The sequence below is a fragment of the Electrophorus electricus genome, chromosome 19 (genome assembly GCF_013358815.1).
Source record: "Electrophorus electricus isolate fEleEle1 chromosome 19, fEleEle1.pri, whole genome shotgun sequence".
Classification (NCBI taxonomy): Eukaryota; Metazoa; Chordata; class Actinopteri; order Gymnotiformes; family Gymnotidae; genus Electrophorus; species Electrophorus electricus.
Window position 1 is genome coordinate 4319861 of NC_049553.1, and position 13998 is coordinate 4333858.

Consider the following 13998-nt stretch of genomic DNA (forward strand, 5'->3'; position numbering starts at 1 on the left):
GGAACAGCAGACACAAACGGGGAAACAACTTTAATTTGGCAATGTACGAAGCGTCAGAAAAGCTTTTTTTTCGGATATATTGATTTATCTCCGATTTGTCGAGTTATTCGTGTGCAAACGATGACGCTTGACTGAACAAATACGCAACCGAGAGACACTACTTAGCTGGAGCACTTGCTCAAGTAGGTGGAGTGTGGAGCAAACTGGACTGCGCTTCCCCAAACGCGCGTCCTAGGCGTAAACTTGGCCAACACGAGGCGCACGAGAAAAGGGGGAAAGGGGAGTTTGAAGTGAACTATTTCGTTTCCCACTGAATAAAGAATCTTAAACTGTACGGAAATGGGTACTTTCCGGTTGCTTTCCACTTTGTGACTGACAGGATTCCGAGCAGATCTGTGTTCTGAGACTGGCGTAAGTGCTCGTTCTTCATACTGCGGTAGACTTTTAAATGCATTGGATTGCACATTTCGATCAAGGACACAAGCTGCATCATTTTATTTTGCATTACATCTAAGTGAGGATACGTGCCCGCTTACATTTCCGAAAGACGTTTATTATCAACGTCGTCGATAGTTATGTGCCACAAATTCTTATTGATTCAGAAACAAAACTGCCTTATTTGAGAGATCGAAATGACAATAGCCTTTAGGTTGTTCTGTCCGCAAATAGGCAGTTAGCGATACAGTTATGTGCAAGTAGGACCAAAAAAGACATAGCAGATTTGGCAATACCTGTAACACACCGGCACCATTAAACCCTATCTTATACTTACATCCTCGTTTTATTTTGGAGTTCTCTATCATGACTAAAAGCGCTTAGAATTCCTTTGACGGCTGTGCGATTGATAATTAGGTGTACGATTTCCTCCTAAAAGTATCAGGGTGAGAACCTAATATACAGTAATATATTTTCCTGGTTAGTTAACGTTCCACAATAAGAATGAGGGGATCATTTAGATGACAAAAGTGATGATCACACACACACACTCACACACACACACACACACACACACACACACACACACACACACACACACACACACACACACACACACACATATAATCCTATGATAAACATGAACAAGAGGAAAATTCAGGAAATTATGAAATTTGTATTTGAAAATCGCAACATTTTATATTAGGATGTTTCTTTGGTCTGCTTACAGTAGCTTACAGTATTTTTTTATTGTTTTAAATGTATTTTTATTTTTTGACTGATATATAAAGTATGTTAAAACGGACTAAACTGTTTACAAAAACATGTGCATGCATGCCTCTTTGAATATATGTTTTGTGTGTGTGTTGTAGGTGTGGTTTTGGGTGTTGCCATTTATATAATCTTAGTAAAATTCCAACAAGTGAGGATTTTTGTTATTTGCTTATAAATATGATTTTTAAAAGTAGTCTAATCATGGATTTTATTAGTGTTTTATATTGATGAGTAGGGTTTAGGATTAGATTTACCTTTGCAGGTTATAGCAATATTATATAGGTTAGATTAGGAATAGTTGGGTGTGTGTGACTTGGAATATGCTATTAATAAATCTAGTTATCATATTTCAATCAATCATTCAATCAATCAATTAAACCAATCAATCAATAAAAAGATGGACGGATGAATGAATTAAAGTCATTGTGTAATCCTGTAACCAAGTCTACTTATGGCTTTTTTTCAATCACCAAAAGTCACTTCCTTACAATTCGTGTATATTAAGATATTGTCCTTGGCCTTAACGAAGATGTTTAGTTCGTGCAAAGTGCTTGCTTTTGAATGGCCAGGGATGCAGCCTGCTAGACGGAGGGCAATTGCGAGTCGTTTCTTGGCTCCAGGTGGGACACACGTTCCTGCAGGTATCACGTACAGTTGAAAAGTTAAGGCCTCCTTCTTGAACTGGTCGACCGACATGTCTCGGGTATGTGGTCTGGGTTCACCACTGCGTATGGTGCTTTAGTACCCAGGCTCCCGGGACCTTTGGGGATCAAATGAAAAGGCTCATGGTTTAAGCAAAGGCGCAGTCCTGACACGTCTCACGTTTCTTACGATGAAGTGGACCGTAGCCTCATCTGCTGCTGCGGTTTTGCTAACTAATTCGAATTATTCTAACAGAGCCTGTTTTTTTTTTATTTTGTAGTTGCTTTACAGTGCTTTACTGACGATGCATATTAATAACACTTCGCTGTAGACTGCAGTAAACAACGTGTATGAGTGCTGAAGTAATGCAGTGGGGGAGCGTAAAGTTAACCGTAGCGCGTTTAGTCTCTCTCGATTAGCTAGCTAACCCTAGCTACCTTTCTTCTTATACCCCACGCTTTAACTTAACCTAGCTACTGTGCCTGCCGCGTACTACAGTGCTCGACGGAAATAAACAATGCCCTTTCTAGAAATATTTTACAGCAATCACCTCGTATTGTCGTTAACAGGTAATGGCATACAATCAAAACTCACGTCAATGTTACGGAGGCAAGGAAAAGCGGTAAGAGTGGGCGCTAAAGCAGCTGCCCTCTAGCTCGCCGTGATCGTATAGTGGTTAGTACTCTGCGTTGTGGCCGCAGCAACCCCGGTTCGAATCCGGGTCACGGCAGCGGAAAGGCGTCACATTTTTCGTTCTTTGCAGTTAGTTTACTCTACTGATGAATTAAGGTTAATTAATTCAGTCATTTAAATTAATTAAAATGCATACTTTTGGTTAAAAACTGCGAATAGAAGCTGCTCTTTCCGTTCTCACTGTCTTTGTTCATATCAGCTGGTCTGTTTTATAGGCTGCTTTATTGTTGTTGTAAAAATATGCTGTCATTTTACATTTAGTTGTTTTTTTCTTTTTTTACATTTGCAAACTTTACCCACTTCATTCGAGCCTGATTGGTTTATTTCTCAAAGAAAATATATGCATTATTACAGGTTTCGTTTGTGAAGACATTTCTGCGCTGTTCTACACCAAAACGAGATTGTATTTATCACCAAATATTAAATAAAAGTAACATTTTGCTTGCATTTTACCATTTGGTCCACAAGGATGCGCCCTGTATGTAGGCAACTACACGCAACATCTTCGGTAGCTCGCCGTGATCGTATAGTGGTTAGTACTCTGCGTTGTGGCCGCAGCAACCCCGGTTCGAATCCGGGTCACGGCAAACCTACTATAGATCATTTGCTTTTCCTTTTTTTTTTTTTAAACGCGTCTACGGTTTCATTGTTTATTAAAGATACAAACAAAGGAACTGCCACAACTATATAACATTTAAACGGACATTAATTAATTTAATGGGAATTCTATGTAATACAGTCACTTATTTTGGAAAGATATTTGCTATATTGCGCTGTCATATTGTAAGAAATGAATAAACAACATAGTTCACCCAAGAAAGAGTTGTATAATTGGTTCATAGCGCGTAATCTTGTGCGCTGCTCCAGAGAGCTAAGTAAATTTTGATTTAAGGTGATGAACCTGTACAGGAAAACATATAGTCTAAAGCAAATCCTACTTGGAAATAAAATACTTTAACGAATCAGTGACAAATGTGCAAAGTAGGCAAATTGGACCAATTATCCCGACAGCCCAGCAATAGTGCACCCTTTATAACGCTAGATGGCAACAGAACACCTTACAAATACAGGCAAACACCGTCAAAATGTAGGCAAATATAGGCAAATAGAGCATACTGTAATTCATTGAGAATAGGGGGAAAGAAAAAGCATATTTGGAGTTTTTAAATAATTATTTGTTTGCTTTGTTTGTTGACCTGCACGCTTGTTTTTTTTTTTGTTGGTTTATTATGGGTACTTAACTAAGTAAGAGCAAACTTAACTAATTAGTCACAATGTGGACAGACCGCTCATCTCTCTCACCTGTCTCACCCTTTCACCTGTTTTACCTCCTCTCCTCTGTTAGATTCAATTATAATCCATTGAAAACGTGTTTTATTTTCACTGGTTTTAGGCAAATCACAGCAGTTAATATGTCAAACCATTTATGAAAGGAAAGAAAACACAGCTTATGTTGGCCCATATCATACAAGTATTAATCTAAATCTTCACTGAAAGAGATCAAGTGTGTGTGTGTGTGTTTCCACATACAGTGGGAAATCCTTTGCACCTGCTAGAACTCATGAAGGATGTCCCTTGTTTCTTGAAACCATTAACCTGGCAGTCAAGTTCAAGAGCAGCAATGTGAGCTATATACAAATAAACAAAGAGAAACCATAGAGTAAACACACACACACACACACACACACACACACACACAATCACACACACACACACACAGACACACACAACCATAGAGTAAACACACACACAAAACCATAGAGTAAACAAGGAGCCTTGCCAAAACCCGTCATTTAAACACACACACATACACAAAACGGCCGCGCACATGCACCCACCGCACAAAGCACAAAGGAAGAAGCGGCAGGCCTTCACAGAGAAGCAAAACAAAACTGCTGTCTGCTTGCTTTCTTTTTCACCGCACGTCTGTTGTCTGCATTATTTCAACAGGCCTTGTATGCACCTATGTCACACCAGACAGGAATTTCTGCATATCTGCGGGCGTTTGGTCTCTGAACATGTGCCCTCCGTACAGTCAGTATCTCCAATAAGCACCGCCCTTCAGTTCTTGTTCAGTTGTAGATGCTGACACGTAACGCATGTCTCCTCGGTGAAAACGATGCATCTGCCACTGCATGCTCGCAGCCAATGTTTGCTGACTCCTACCATTTTACAATAAACAGCAAAACAGTTTTGCTGTTTAGACTGGTAAGGGGAGTGTTTTCTTTACATCTGGTAAAAGGCACGGGTCACAACACTACTATACTCTTATTCTGTTCACTATTAACTCTACTTATTTACCCAGGCTTGGGACCGGCACTAAGAGTGCACTGATACCTACACCCCCAGTGGCTGGGTTATATTTTATTCACTATTACAGGAAAATAAATGGATGGCGTTGTGTGTAATGTGTATTAGTAGCAATGGTAGTAGCACTAGGGGAATAAAAACCCTTAATATGCAGGACTGTACTAGTGGAACTACTGTTCGGTTTGTCAAAAGTGTGATACTCAGTGTTTTGTTGGTACAACTTCTTTGTACATGTGCCAATTATGATACCATAACATTTTACAGTCAAGTGTTATCTGTAACGCACCACTGCTGGTGGACCTCAGTATTGCATCCTGAGGTCAAGTGAACAACTGTGTTTTTACGAGTGACCTGGTTTTGACCAAAGGGCAACTGTGAACTAGATGTGTTAATATACATTCATATTCAAATAGCTGTAAACAATATTTATGCAAAAACCCATGAATATTAATATAGGGCTGACAGAAAAAAGACTTGTAGCCTATAGGTACAGCTATAAAGTTGCTGAAAAATACATCACTTACTAAAGTGACATATTATAGCTGTACATTTGTACTTCTGAACTGAATGTACTTCTGGACCATGATAAGATAGCTAACCCAAACTATGCATGGTGACAGATGGGATACACTCTGACTGTACTCCTGCAAGGTGTTTGTCAATGGCCGATGGTTATGTGTGTAGTTCCAAAGAGACTGATAAAAAACAATGTAATTACTTTAGAACTTTGTTACTGTGGAGGTATGGGGAATGTGCGTAATCACCCATGACATGGGTCCTGTGCAGAGGTGTACACTACTCACACTACCCTGGGCCTAGCTGTGGAGGAGCGGACGCACTAAGGACACTTGCTCTGGGATTTAACATTGTGCAAGTTCGGTCAGTCGGCGGCTTCACGGCGATCACTGTGGTCGCTCACGCTTCTCATCTGTCTGCCGAAACCTGGGCCGACCTCACGTGCATCCCTCTGGAATTCCAAAACCGGAACGGGACGGATCTCCTTGTTGCCCGGCCCATGATCGCACGCTCCAGACAAGACTCTCCCTACCGGAATGCCGTTTCGAGTGGCCTCATCCTCCGTAAGCCACGCCCCCTCAAGGTGAGGGCGGATAGGTCACCCCATAAAGGTGTTCCTCCTCGGCTGCTCGAACCGCCTTCCCATGAGCCACCTCTTCTCCCCCTCATGTGTCCCTCCTTTCTTTCACATCCCATGCCCCTCCCCCTTACCACAACAAAGAAGCTCTTTGTCCCTTAATAACGCAGGGCAGACCCTTTTCAGACACGGGGCCGCAGCAACGAGAGAACACCGGACACGCCGTGGCCCCTGAAATGATGCTAGCTTTATCACCAACAATAATTAATATCTCTCGGTTTGGGCCATCTTAACGCTTAACCTGTGCCTGTTTCGACCTCTCAGTGGTGGACAGCAAATGAATGCCGTTCGAATGAGGCAAACTAATACCTCTGACCTCTTAACTGACACTACATTACATCTGCTAATGACCAGGCAACGAACCCATGCCAAATCTGTCGGTTTTCTTAGATCTAATGGCCAAACGGATTCCACTGCATCCACGTTTCTTACCTCTAATAGTGTTATGAGTGGGATGTGCTGGAGACCAGAGATGCAATATCGAATGTGAATTCAGATAAACGTCAGACAAGTGTGAGGTCAGCTCATGGTTAAGTCCATAAGGTGTGGAAGTCTATAATTAAGATTGCATGTCAATCGTACACGAAATAGAGGAGTTGACACTCAAACTCATTAAAGTCTCCACGAACTCCTCAATATAAACCCACCATCAAAAGTTGCAGTAAACTTGCTCAATTTATTTTCCTCTTATATCACTGCGTTACGATGTATTTTCCTTTAACAGCTTAATGTATGAGCCTTTCTGTTAACAAGTTGCAGCACGAAATCAAATAAACGTGTTTTCCCAAACTTTAATCGACCAAAATCCCCATGCGTTAGTAAACATTTACTTGAAAGTTACAAGTTTCTATTCACTTTAAAGCTAAATTTCATTATCTGTTTTAAAACACACATCATGAAATATTGATTATAGACTATTACAATATAATTTAAATCTAGACAATGTTAAATTTGGTTTTAGACCACTGACAGTGTGTAGTTCAATGTGCAAAATGTTGGAAATGCCGATGCAGATGTTATTGTGCTTCTATGATCTAACAGATGCCATGTTATATGTTCATCTGAGACCAAAACGCTCACAGGCTGCAAAATCTCCTTCCTCGCCTCGGGAATTTATCGCTATAGCAATTTTCCTCGAATAACGACTAAGCCCATGCTTATAGTGCAGCGTTAGTGATGCGCACATCACAACACAACGCGGGCGGTTAGATAACTGGTCGCCGAGGAGGACACTTGTTTTCCTCCATCGACATGTCTCTGAGCATTATGGCTAGGAGCCTTCAGAGCATGCCTCAGACACACCCATCAGAGGGATCCCTAATTTATTTCTCCCCTTCTCTTAATCCTTTTAATTACTGCCTTACTCGATGCTAATGTTATTCGCAATTAGGTGGCATTATGCTAATCCCCGACCTACATTTGGCCGAGGAGCCAGGAGCAGCGTCTGAAGGCCAGATTGCTCCGAGGCCGCGCGCAAACTGACAGCAGTCTCCCAGCTGTATGGGTGCGAGCCAGACGTGGGGGGGCGCGACGACACACACACCCGGAGAAACGAGGGCTCGGAAAACTTAGAGAAAGAGGAGGGGAGCCTGCTTTAATGAACGACAACATGGAACAGCGACGAAAACGCCTGCCCCTGCATCCGCCCACCTGGGCACATTTCAAGCCTGTTTCCGCCAGCCTGCCCTGGCGGTCAGCATTCCCAGAAGGGCTGCCCCTCGGCCGAGTGAAATGGCTTCAGTCACGCGCACCTGTAAGTCTAAACTCATATCCTCGTTCCACAGGTGAGTCCTCATCTGAACTGAGGCTCTAACCAAGAGCACACAAACCAAAGCTTCTCCGCGGTCAACATAAAACACATGAACCGATTTAAAGCGGTTTTATGTCTTAATTTTGGGTGTGCAACTGAGGTGTGAAAGTGAAGCCAAAGCCACATTATTTGACACACATTCTGAGAATGGATTTAAACTATGTAAATGTATTTTTTGCAACTTAAAAACCCATAAAATGCATTAAATAAAGCATGGAAATAAAGGCATGCTGTGGATTTTTTGTCAGTCAAGAGTTTTAAAGGGATTTATTTAAACTTGTATGAAGTTTTAATTAGATAACTGCAGAAACCATTAACTGACATATTTGCAACATAGTCTATGTTGAATTTGTTTTATATAGGGAAAGAAAATATGTTAAAGGTGGAGATTGAGAAAGGAAAACATTTCCTGATAACATTCACGACAGCCATCAGACAATAATTAAATTCTTTTCAGACCAAATTCTCCTTGATTTTCTTCATATAAAACATTGCTTTTCATGTAGTCTAATACTTCTAAATGAAACATATAGGTTTTGTGAAATTAAATACCTTAAATTCACCTAGGTTATATGTAAATAGAATGTCCTTACTTAAATAATAATAAAAACAATTATCACAATCCTTTTTAGTCTGTGGTTTTTGCACAGTACACGTCACGCCAAAGACGACTCTAGCTTAGAAACATTTTACAGTTTTCTTAAAATGTCCCAGACAGGTTATTTCAAATGTGACAGAACCTCAAAACAGGAAACTTGAGGAGCAGGCAGAGTGGGGGAAAGGCTTGCTTTGTATCTTTGAGGTGAAATTAATATTCATAGTAGAACAAGAGCCAGCAGCAGCCTTGTTCGGATCAGAGCTCCGGACAAGAGCCCATTGTTCAGTGGCTAGGGGAAAATGGACAAACAGAGAGGCAAAAAATGTCAGCAAGTGCAGCCGGAGACCCCTTCTCGAGGCACAGTGTCCACAAGTAACGCGGGACCGAACAGGGAGCCAGTGTGAAGGAGGCTTGGGAACCGCGCTGGCCGCAGGACCGAAGCCACCGCGGGACAGCGAGGGCAGAATTAGGGTGAGGACCCGGGTCTTGCTCCTTGTCCCGCTGCCGATGGGAACGTGCCGCCAGGGCACAAGACCGCCAAGGACCCAAACGGGCACGCGAACGCGGAGCGGAACGGGGTCCGCTCCGTGAACTGTCGCGATGTGACTGAGCACCTCGACCAAAACCAGGAGAGCGTGGACTCCCCGAGACAGCGTCAACCCGCTGACAGGCAGCCAAGAGCGGGGTTACGTGACTCCTGCAACCTGCCCGACCCGAGCGCGCACACCCCCCCCGCACACACACACACACACACACACACTCCGCTGAGCGGCAACACACACGTCGACATCTGAAAAGGGGTGACCACAGAGGTAAGAGGGCAGCATCGTGTCGAACGCCAGGTCCGCCAAAAATGCTAACGTTCCTGCTGACCGGCAAAACAACAGAAAGACAATATCATTTTCAGGTTTTGCTCACAAATGCTGAAGTTTTCTCAAAGCTGTAACACGAACCTCTTGAACTCTGCCTTAACACACGCAGTGAAGCGCTCTGAAGGAGGAGTTATGTGGCCCTAAGTCACTGGTCCCAAAAAAAAAAAAAAAAAAAAAAAAAAAAAAAAAAAAAAAAATTAGGGAGAAAAAATGCTCCAAAAAATGCCAAACTTACCATCCACCAGGTCCTGGCTGTCATGTCATAGCATAGCTGCCATTTGATGGAGCTGTCTGCTGTTTTCCCAGCCATTGTGTTTTCAGGAGCTTTCATCAGGAGCTCAGGAGAAGATAACACACCTAATCAAGTCTTCATCAGACGCCACGCACTCAGCCTCATGTAGGCCAAGCCTTATCACGCTGCATTATGGGAAAACGTGCACACGCGCGCGCACACACACACATACAAACATACACTGGCACAGTCCTGTGCACGAGCGAGGACTCCAGCCTCCGCTGTTGCCTGTAATGACAGGATCAGGGATCTCGATCCCTCTCGCTTTCTCTCTCTCTCTCTCTCTCACACACACACACACACACACACACACACACACACGAACGCACACCCCTCGGCCAGGGCTTTAATTTTTTAAGCTGTGTAGAATAGGAGAATGGATCTTTTATGGCACCCTGAGGAGTCCGGCAAGAGTGGAGCCAGTGAGGGGCTTTTGTAAGAAAATGCTGTATAAACTTTATTTGCATTCTCGTCTATTGTATATTGTTTGACTTGCGGTTTAAACCACCTACCCCAAGCCCTCACCCCACAACGCACACACCTCCCGGACACACACACTTCAGCCCCCCATTTGCTGACACCCCCTTAGTCAACGAGGGGAGGCCCAAGTAGGAATTAATTTCCCTAAACAAAGAGTGGGGAGTTTCATAGACATGAGAGCTAGCCATGGTTCAGATATCACAGAACTCATACGGGTGGGTGGGGGCGGCAGAGCACACGCGAGACTGAGAAAATCAGCAGATCAAAAAAGACCTGGAAAAAGAGCCCCCCCCACACACACACACAGGTATTCTCAGCCTACTGTTCATTCTGTGAGCAGGATATTTTTTCTTCAAGTCTTTGGGAGCGTTTCACTTTCCTAAGACTCTAAACGCAACACAGAAATGGTGCACAAATGCCTATGCAGTGAAAGGGTCTTGGGTGGGTCTATGTATTATATCTATCTATCTATCTATCTATCTATCTATCTATCTATCTATCTATCTATCTATCTATCTATCTATAAATTATCTATTGTCTTGTGTTTTAATCAGATACACTCTATAAACGGATTTATTAATCTGATTTATTAAAACTGTTTCTTAATTTTATTAAGTAAATAAAATGTAAACTCTTTCTAAAATACAGTGCACGGAAAACTGTTTACATTAACGATTACATCATAAGTGTAAACATCTCTTATAGATACTTACACAGTAACCAACCAGTTATTAAAAACATTCAAAAACGGCTATAGATTATTTAACGAATACTTTTGTCTGTTCGTCTTTTAATCGCTGTGAGCAGTGACGAGCACCTCGTAGAGAGTTTAGTTTCAGGGCTGTTCCACGAAAAAGAGACGCAGCGTCCCGGCAACCGAGTAGCATCCTGGCGTGCGGGTTCGACTCAGCACATTGATCACCTGATCATTCTGCGAGGGCCTTGTCCTTTGATCTTTATCCGGTTAGAACCTTGACGTCCGTAGGTGTCCCTTTTACGCCCGTTTGTGGTCTGCTCTGGACTCCTTTCAGGGACACAGCTACCCTCAGGGGAGACTCAGAACTCGGGACCACGGATGCACATCTCAGTGGTCACCTGGGACCTTCCGTACGCATTCTCTATGGCCGGTTAAAAACCGTGACGAAGACATAACGGCTTTGAAGTTTCAAGGTGCTTAGCACTGCATGGTGAGAATTTATAAATAAACCTGAGGGCAAAGCATGTTTGTGTAATGTAAATCAGTATTTGGAAAGTAAAGCAACTGGGGAATAGGGGATTTAACAACACATCTGCTCCAGCTGCAAACAAGTGCTAAAATGATGTCAGTGTTATAATTTCAACTATGGAGCCACTGGGGTCTCTTCGGTAATTAAAGATATAATAGTTTAACAGTAATTAAAGGTGCAACAGCTAAAATGTTCTTGTTTGTACATTGCATCACTACTGCTAGCATGACTTGTATCATGACTTGTTGTCATCTATGGCTAGATACATTTTTCCACAGATTCTTACTTTCTTATCAGTATGTAGCATTCAGTGCCTTTCTCTATACTGTCTCTATTAGCATTCCAATAATAAAATATCATTAAATATCAACGAGCTTTTTAAATCTTAACATTTTAAATGGAATATTTCATATAATCATATCATCTGACCAAGACATACAGAAACTAGCCACAAACTAATTCAGTGATGCCTTTAGTTGGGCTAATCTGTAATAGGTCTTGCTGTAAGTGCTCAAAAAGGTCATGCTGTGAATACTAACGCTTTTATTAATTTTAAAGCAAATGTTTTTCCCACATTTACTATAGCGTAAATAACTTTTTAAAAAAATTTAAGGGAATGCAACAAACTTATTTACTTTTTCAAAATTATGTGAACCTATGAACTCTTTTACAGAAAACATAACATACTGTAACATACTGTAACATGCCCATCTAGAATGTATGCATTGCGCGACATGCATGGTTGCCATCCCCAACTCTACGAGAGTCTCTCTCGGAACATGCAAAACTGCACGCGGAAGTGCTGTGCTCATCCCACCCTTTCAGCACTGCATTGTCAGACATTCAGACAAACGGACTTTTGACATTTCAAGATGTCCGCGTCAACCTGCCTCCCCGGAATGCGTGGTGCGGCCGGAGAGAGAATGCCAGCTTTGTGCCATGTTTGGGCCACTCTTTGTAACCTATACGGGCCGCTTTCCCTCAGACGGCGCATTCCCAGCCTCCGCCTCCTCCCAGAATGTTCCCGCCGGCAGCTGCCGGCCTCCACGTGAATTGTGGGATTGTGCGCGGACATCCTGCGAGTCAGAGGCGCGGTGCGACTGGCATTCGAGGGTCGAGGCGGCATTTCGCGAGGCAGAAGAATACCTTGAGTGTTGACTGCCCGTCGCCCACCCCCTCTGCGCCATGGCGGTCTCTTCGTTTCCGAATCCTTTCCCACATTTACACAGGAGGCCACACGGGGTGACCGTATTCATCAAATTCTACAATTTTGGAGCCATAACACATTACAGCAACAATGTCAAATCGATTTTAAACAGAAAAACCTCGCCTCTGGTCTAGGTCATCTCAAATCACTCTAGTTTCATGGAAATCTTTTATTTGAGTAAATTGAAGATTAAAGAAAATACACATAGAACAACAAAACAGTACTATTGTTGTGGCACTGATGTGATGTGATGATACAACAACATCATTGCTGACTAAACAGAAAATTATGAAAACCTGATCACACTATAGACTTTGAGCAGGACTGTTACAGGACGTAACAGAACAGTGAAATTAGCATTAAATATTAGTATTAGCAAATGTGCTGTATTATGTGACACTCTCCCATCTGCTAAAATGAAAGGAAGATGGCACTAGCTGGATGAGAAGACACTTAAGATGCGCATTTCCACTGTGGTTCACATGCACACAATATTCATTTTCACCCATGCCGATCAATGCATATCCTCAGCCTGACTGGATTAGGACTCTTTTTTTTTTATTTTATCACACTGGTTTTAATTGGATTTTTGCTCTTTTTCAGCAAAGTATTCCCGGGATTTACATGGAAAAATCAATGTGTCAGTCAATACACCAAATGGCCCGGAAATCCTGACCCCTTCGGGTGCAGCTGTCATGAAGCTCTTGTGCGCTGAGCCAAGCCCTCCAGGCACATGCTGCAAGCTGAAGACCAACGATATCACTTTGAACTTTGGCCTCATGTTGAGACCTACTTATGACCTTCAGTGGGAATGTTTGAGACAGAGGCAATATATATATATATATATATATATATATATATATATATATATATATATATATATATATATATATATATATATATATATATATATATATATATATATATATATATATATAAACACTGTATAGACTAGGAAAACCTTAAATCAACTTGAAGATTTAAATGAACATAAGATTATTTTTTCTTGATTTATCATCAAGTATGTGAATCAATTAATTGCACTGCAGAATAATTAAATATACTTTAAACACCTATTTGAATTTATTTACAACACATTCCTACATTTCTTCCTACTTTTTTAGTCAAATGACAACAGATAATGATTTTTTTGGGGGGGGGGGGGCATGGCATTTATTATAAAGCCCTGGATGTCTTTGAGCTGATATGGAACAGACTGTCCAACAAATATAAAAATGAGAAAGGCGGTGTCCTAACTAACTCACTGCAAACGGCATCCTAAGGTTTGTTGTTAATCCCGGTCTAGTGCTGCTGATGTCGGGAATGACTAAACTCACCCTCGGATTATAATGCCTCCAGTCATCCTGAACTGGATTCACAGGATATCATCCAGCATATCACTCCTCTATGCACTCTTTATTAGGCTTTATTCCCATAATTCCCTCCTTTGTTTAACCAGATGTCCAATTCACTAACAATAACAGGTGGTCATTTGTCTAATTAGGC

At 42.0% G+C, this 13998-nt stretch overlaps 1 protein-coding gene, 1 long non-coding RNA gene and 2 other non-coding genes across 5 annotated transcripts in view; 2 read left to right on the top strand and 2 right to left on the bottom strand.

The window, feature by feature from the left end:
- The window catches only part of LOC113577349 (nuclear factor 1 B-type), an 82957-nt gene extending 73339 nt beyond the window's left edge, over positions 1–9618 (bottom strand). For both annotated transcript variants that reach the window (XM_027009947.2, XM_027009944.2), the window contains exon 1: positions 9523–9618. In XM_027009947.2, coding sequence (XP_026865748.2) covers positions 9523–9618 — 96 coding nt within the window. The remainder of the gene's footprint in view (positions 1–9522) is intronic.
- Positions 1619–2532, bottom strand: LOC118240142. Its single transcript, XR_004775308.1, has 2 exons — positions 2446–2532; positions 1619–1969 (listed from the first exon to the last, which is right to left on the bottom strand). It is a non-coding gene; the product is annotated as an uncharacterized LOC118240142 (long non-coding RNA).
- On the top strand, positions 2510–2581 carry trnah-gug. Its single transcript has one exon. It is a non-coding gene; the product is annotated as a tRNA-His (tRNA).
- trnah-gug lies at positions 3060–3131 on the top strand. The gene has a single exon. It is a non-coding gene; the product is annotated as a tRNA-His (tRNA).
- Positions 9619–13998: the final 4380 nt, after the last annotated feature.